The following is a 7,252-nucleotide window of genomic DNA, read 5'->3' as shown; positions in this document are numbered from 1 at the left end:
CCAACCTCAGGTGTCCCACAGCAGAACAGGAGCCCTGCTGCTGCCCAACACCCCTTCAAGCTAGCCTCAATCCACAGGATAAATGAAGAATTTCCCAGGAGCCTTTGTGCCAGCCTTGGTGCCTTTGTGTGAAAGGGATCATGTCCTGAAAGATGGTTATTCTCTGACTTTCCAATGGCTGCCCACAGGCTTGGTTCATTTTCAAATAAAGGTTTGCTTCTTTACTCTTCAGTTACATATGCTCAAGTGAGGACACCTAGTGGTTGGTGATAGCACCATCACTTTTAATAAATAGTGAAGAAATTTGACCAAGGTCCTGAGGTCTCAAAGGGTTTTTGTATGCAGTGAAGTCAGGGGCACTTCTGTCTACATTGGTCATGTGTTCACACCTCCTTATGATACAATGTGACCAAACCCATAATATTGTCTGTACAGATATTGGGACTGTGCATTGAAAGTCATTGTTTATTTTCTTCTGGTTGATCCAACACTTTTTGCATCTCCCCTCATGTTTTTCCAGAGTTTTCTCAAAATTTGTGATGTCTTCAACCCATTCTAAGAGGTCATTCTCCAAGTAATGGTTCTAACAGTCTTTAAGGAGTTGGGTGCCTTCAAGTTGACTTGGTACCTCTGAGCAAACAAGCAGAATTGTTTTGGACAGATACTGATAAAGAAGTATTGACCTTTACCACCTATGGTACAAGGATCTGGTAATAGCCACAAGGAATTAATGGAGACAAAAATCTTTATTAAGTGCTTACTGTGGTAGTGATGGGGTTCAGACTCTGGGAGCCTCCTTGAGCTCCCCTTGAATCTTCCCACTTAATCTGACCTTCCTTACTCAAATCTAATCTTCCCATTTGTTCCTGCAGTCTCAGGAAGCCCATGGGTTTTTCCTTACCCTTGATTCCATCAACACCCCATGCCCCAGGCTGCCGACCACTCCCATCAAGATCTGTATCCATTTCCATATTGCCCCTATCAAGATCTCTGGATTGCCCCACCTGCTTCCCACCTAGGCGCCCCCTAGTCTGCCTCCTAGTCTGTCTCGTGATAGCCTCCAGGTGTTTCCAGCCTTTGACCCTCCTTGGGCTTCTCCTCCCTTCCTAAACCCCTCCTCCCATCACCCTGGACAACCAGACCACCACCCCTCCCCTCCAGACCCCTCCTATACTCTTTTCTGTATTTAAGTTCCATCTTGCCTCCATGTAGGCACTCAGATTCAATACAGCTCAGACTCTGTCTAGCTGGGATTCTATCTGGCCCATTTGTGAATACAAGCTTAAAAATGCTTAGGCTCCTTAAGAGGCAACCCAGTTTGGAGAATCTTTAACAAACTTTGTTTTCTTTGGCTTTAAGAAGGCTTGAGTCGAATTCATTCGAGCATGACCCAGACCATTGGTATTTTGGGGTTCCCTTCACCCCTCAACCTCTTCAGTAGCACCATGTTGAGGACTGGGGATCCATAGCAAAATGATAAAAGTCCTCAAGGAGTTCACATTCTCCTGTAAGATTTCAGATTCAGGTAAATGGAAAATTCCCATGGTTTTGAGCGTGTAGCCGCAAATCAGTGTCAGGGGTCTGCTTTACCTTCATTTCTATTGTTGAAGTTATATTCCTTTGCGGTATCAGTAGTACCTCAACGTACAGAGGGTGGGGGATGGGCTGCAATTACAGGTTCTTGGATCTGCATTTATAAAAGGAAACGCAATTTTTGAGTGGCCAAGGATGACTTTAATTATATGCACCATACTGGGTCCAGCTGAGAAGCTTCCAATTTTCTTACTATACGTACATGCATACATTCATAGCTACCAGAGAGGGAAGTACCAGTATCTGAATTTTGTAAGCCAAAAGGCTGTTTAATGGCTTCCCAGAGTCTCATCTGGCCAAACAAACCTTCTTTCAAAACCAAACCCTGAAGTAAAACCTCATCCTCAAAGTATTTATGCTCTTTTCAGAGGCAGAGGGCACAACTCCTCTTGACCCAGTACCTTATTAGCAATCAGCAGTAGTTGTGGGCCTTCATAGGAAACAGGCCTCCCCTAATCAAGCCTCCCTCAATAGCCCCACCTGAGGGTTATCAATGGACAGGGAAGGTTTTAAACTCCCATTAGATATGGGAACCATCTTACCAAGTTGTAGCCTCTGGGGAACAGAACCTTGTCTGAGCCTTCCTAAGTTGTGACTGAAGTAGCTCCTGGAGCAGTTGCCAGATTGCGTCTCCACAAGGTTTCTATCTTATCTTTGTGACAATGGACCCTGAGCTGGTAGCATTGCTATTCCTTTAGCTCTGTGGTTCAAACTTCTGCACCATTATCCTCATGGTCCTAGGAGAACAGGAGCTCAAGGTGGTGGCAGTGGTTTCACTTGTAAGCTCCTGCTGTTCCCCCGGTTTAGGGGTAGTGGCTTCTGTCCAGGTTGGGCATCTCAGCTGTGGGTGGCAGTTTGGTTGACAGTAGCTGAAGAGTCATTCCCATGGATGATGGCTGTGATGACTGAGCTACATGTAGGACTCCTCAGTCTATTTTCACTTTATTTTATTCATTTGGTTTAATTTTGTTTGGTCTGCGTTTTCCTTCATGATATGAATCATATACATATATGTTTTGCATGATGTTATATGTATAACCTGTATCAATTGTTCCCCATTTCAGAGAGGGTGGAAAACGGAGAAAAGGAGTGAATTTGGAATTGAAAATTTCAAAAGAAGAATGTTGAAAATGTTTCTTCATGTTATTGGGAAAAATAAGTACTAATTCAAAATGGGATAAATGTAAGCATTCTTTTCATAAAAATAAAACATTAGTGTATAAGAAGAGTGTCGGTGTCTTTAGGCTATTTCCCTATTTCTTATGCCCTCACCGTTTGCCCACCTTGGACATCAGGACTGTCTGCACTGAAGACCATGGTTGGCTCTTTGTTTTATTCGTCAGCATCTTGCTATCTTGTGGTACCAGAATACAAAGAAGAAATCAATGTTCTGTTTTCCTCCGTGACACGCTGATGATCATACTGATTTCTATGGCTAGCATACAACTTAGGTAACCCTTTCAGTTTCTGAGATTCAGAGGGATAGTTGCATACCAGTGGCTCAGGTCAGTAACTCCAATAGTAGCATCTCTGGATCCCAATAACCAGCTTTTCTGGATTCCTTGGAGGTCATTACACCTACCAGAGCTGTCTTCAGGCACACAAATTTCTCACCTCATGTATGACCTTCAATAACCCACCTTGTCTTTGGCATTCCTAACTGTCTACATCACTCCACCTTATTATTGAAAATCAGTTGAATTTTGAGAGTGCTATTAACATTACTCTTGTTTTAATTGTTACATTGTTCTAATCTTCTAGGATGGGGTTGTGGTTCAATCCATGTGAGAACAAAATTCCACCTTTTTACTCATTTGCATTTAATTTTTTACGAAGGGAACAAATGCTACATTTTCTAATTGAAGAATAGATGACAGTATCAGCTCATCTTATGTAGATTCAGGAAAATATTAGTGAAACTAATCAAGGAGTCCACTGCATGAGAGGAATGGCTGGTAGTTCATTCAGTGTCCATTCACTTTTAATTTCGGTGTGCTGCTTTCTCTTTGCCTTTTCATAAAAAAGTTTTGTTGATGTTTTCTGTTTTCCATGAATCCCATAGTATCCCATGAATCTCTTCCTCTTCCCTTCCCCCTCCATGACAGACATCCCCTGTGACAAATAGTATTTTTTTTAGAACAGTGAAAAAGTCAGCAAAACTGAACAATAACTTGATAATATATGAGCATATATGCAATGAGTGACACCTGTAGCCCTCCCACCTCCATGAAGGAGTGGGCTGGGAAAGTCTTCCTATCTGCTCACTCAGGTCCCACTTCACCTCCACCATTGTCTTTCATTTCCTTTTGGCTTTTTGGTGTCTCATCTTTATCATTTACATTATTGTTATCATTGTGTATCTTGTTTTTGTGGCTCTGCTTACTTCACTCCACATACAGATCCTTCCATATTTCTTTTTGTTTATCATACACGTCTGTTACATTAGCGAACTGCAACTGGTGTGGTCATTTTTTCAGTGATGGGTGTCTATTTTATTTCCAATCTTAGCTATCATAGAAAGTATGAATATCAATACTTTGGAATCTGTTGTCCTTTTTTTTTTTTTTATCAATAGCCCAAAGTTCCTGACAGACCAGAATTATGTACTGAATGGGGAAATAAAAACTTTATTTTGATCATTAGTATCTTGTGAGTGATGTTCTTATAATGCCAGTGTAGGCTGCTGCTGCAGTCTCATTCTTCTGTAACATCTTTGGGAAGAATGATCCTCTTTGATTTCTGTTCCTCACATGCTTTTCCAGAGCCCGATATGGCTTCTCTGCTTCCCTGTCTCTCCAGGACAAATGAGCCTGAAATGCTCAGGTATCATTGTGGCCCACATACCCTACTCCACAATTACTTTGCCCAGATACATTCACAGAGATACCCTTTGGACTTCCCCTATTTGGAGACATCTGCCTTAAGGGAAACATGGCACTCCCTGCCAGTGTTACAAGCCTGACATTTCCGTATCTGCAGGAAGGAGGGTCATGGATTGGATTTGTTCTCTCATCTACGTACTGAGGTCACACCAAGGACTTCAGCAGCATGAGCAGAGCTCTGGGTGGACAGGCCTGAAGTTCTTGAAAGTTCTTCTTGGCCCAGTTCAGCTGACAGGTTGCCTCTTGATCCCATGGAATACCAAAAGCCTTTCTGCCTGGAGTTCCAAGCCTCTTTTGATCCCTCCCCACATGCACTCTCAGATGTCACACTGTCCTGGTTGTTCATTCAATCAATGAATCAAAGAAACACTTATATAATCCCCCATTATGCATCCCACATAATTCTAGGTATCAGGAATAACAAGACAACATCCAAGCAGTACCTTCTTCTAAGAGGTAATCACTTAGAATATAATCAGTACCAGATCCTTTGCCACATAAGGGTTAAGTAATAATATTCAAAACCTCTTCTTCAGTTGAATGTTTGGTTACAGAGGAATTGACTTCAACCTGAGGTATGCAGTGAATAGGTTCGGCACTGGTTGTTAGTGGTTTCTTGAGAAGCCTATAGAAATGTTCAACCTTGCTCTCCAGAATGATTTCCTTATCATTGATGCATGTGGTTCCATCAGCAGTGAGTAATCCAGATGCATGTCTTTAGCCCACAAATAGCATTCAGGGCATTATAAAAGCACTCTGGATTGTTACTATCAGCATAAAACTGAATTTCATCTCTCTTTCTTGAACATGGAATCCTGCATCTCTCTAAGATTCACTTCCAATGTACTTCTGAGGGAGTTAAATGATGCCTTCTCAGAGATGGATGAACTGTCCTAGTGGTAAAGTCTGCAAAATTTCCATTTTCCATTTAGTAGCTTCTCAATTTACCCATTATTTTATGAAACTAATCTTGATGATTGCAAGTGTGCTGTCCCAGAGGAGTAAAAGTGGTGCTGCCCACCAAATCTCTGAAAGGTGTTTACTCTTTTTCTGTTCCACTGTTGTCAACCATGGTTGGCTCAGCTTTCTCTCCAAGTTAGCCATGAACTGTACCTGCTTGGAGAAGCACTCTGATCTGCTGACATTCAGTCTACTGGTTGTCATCTTGCCTTCGGTAAAAGCTTCTGTTGAGTACAAATGATTACCTTGGAGAGAATAAGTATATGATTAGTCCAGCACTCTGTGTCACACATTGCTTTCTTTACCATCCCATCCTGTCTGTCTCTTCTCCTTATGCAGAGATAGTCTATTACATGTTAACGTTTGTTGCAAGCATTTATCCATGAGATTTTATTGCATTTCGCTAAACAGAAGACAGTGTTAATGATGAGACATCTTCACTACTAAGTGCCCCTTGCTGTTCCTTCCACTAGACTCTCTATTTCCTCCTCTGAACACTTCCACTGACAGGCCTCCATGCCTGAAAGGTTCTGTCTTTCCATGTCTATGTCTTTGGCTTCCTTGGCTTCCCTGATAAAATATCTCTCTCCTCGAGCCTTTCCCAGTCCATCTGAGTTTTTCTATCCATGGACTGCCTCCACTTTAGCTTGTCGACAGCATGTTGGCACATGGTTGTTTTTATTTTCTCTCCACTATTGGAGTCAAAGCTTTTTGAAATCCAGGATTGTCTATGTCTTTGTACTTCCAGAGCTTAGAACAATGCCTGACAATTGTGGTCATGCTCTGCCAAGTGTCCAAGGGTCCTCTTAGGTAAACAAATGGCTCTTAGTGAGAGCACACAGGGCATTAGCTATGGCAGCTAAGTCATGGCAGGGCCTTCCTCTGTCCCCTTCACTCTGGTCACAGGCCAAAGTCCCAATGTTCAGCCAAAGCCACCGCTGGCCTCAGTCTCCTCAGAGTGCACATGTTTTACTTGGGGGAGGATACTGGTTCTGAGATCAAAATATCTGAATTCAGAGAGACAGACACATAGACGGAGACAGAGTCAGAGACATCATGAAAGAGACAGAAAGAACAAGAAAGACTTCACCTGTCCCTGGCAATTCAGAGAGTGTGAGAAACCTGGGACCAGGTTTGCATGTACACCTGGACCGACTTGAGAGTTTTTTGTCTCACATCCTCAGTGAATGTATCGTTGAGTAAAGCATAGCCACTACCAGTGCCATAATGTGCCCCACTCCAGTAAGCAGATTCATTCTCTGGCCGAATATTGATGATGGAAAAGTCTCTGTGTGCTCCAGAGCTGGAGACAGAAAAGTGATGAGGGATCCCATCACCCCTGTTTCCTCCTCCACTGCTGGTGACGTTCATGACATAACGAGGGGCCTTTCCTTGGCTCTGCTGGAAATATTTGTTTCATTAAGTGCTGATGGACTGCTCAGAGTACAGCTGATCCTAGCTGTGGCTCCCAGGAATGCAGACATGGAGGGTGACAGAGCCAGCACAGGCTGGAAGAAGGAACATAGAAACAAAGAAATGCAATTTTGTCCAAGAAGAAGAGAGGGAGAATGTGCTTAGAGATCCTCACCATAAAGTTCAAGGGCAGGGATGAGAGAGCAGGCCATGGAGGGTTCTGAGTGCAGCCCTGACCTGAGAACACAGTGAGCAGTAAGAGGCAGACAAGAGGCCAGACCACGGGGTAGAGTACCCCAAGAGCACTCATGTGGGCTTGGCCTATTCCAAGTCTCTCTTATCCTCTCCCTGCAGTCTGTGTTGGGTTTTAGGTGGGAGGGGGCTGAATGCAAACCTGTGCCTTA

General features: G+C 43.1%; 1 gene segment (V, D, J or C); it reads right to left on the bottom strand.

Annotated features, from left to right (window-relative positions):
- Positions 1-971, bottom strand: part of LOC140498818 (immunoglobulin lambda variable 4-69-like) — a 1,896-nt gene extending 925 nt beyond the window's left edge. The window contains 1 exon segment of the V gene segment in view: positions 902-971. Coding sequence covers positions 902-971 — 70 coding nt within the window.
- Positions 972-7,252: the final 6,281 nt, after the last annotated feature.

Source organism: Notamacropus eugenii, chromosome 4 (genome assembly GCF_028372415.1).
Source record: "Notamacropus eugenii isolate mMacEug1 chromosome 4, mMacEug1.pri_v2, whole genome shotgun sequence".
NCBI classification, from domain to species: Eukaryota; Metazoa; Chordata; class Mammalia; order Diprotodontia; family Macropodidae; genus Notamacropus; species Notamacropus eugenii.
This window is presented reverse-complemented; position numbering and strand designations above follow the sequence as displayed.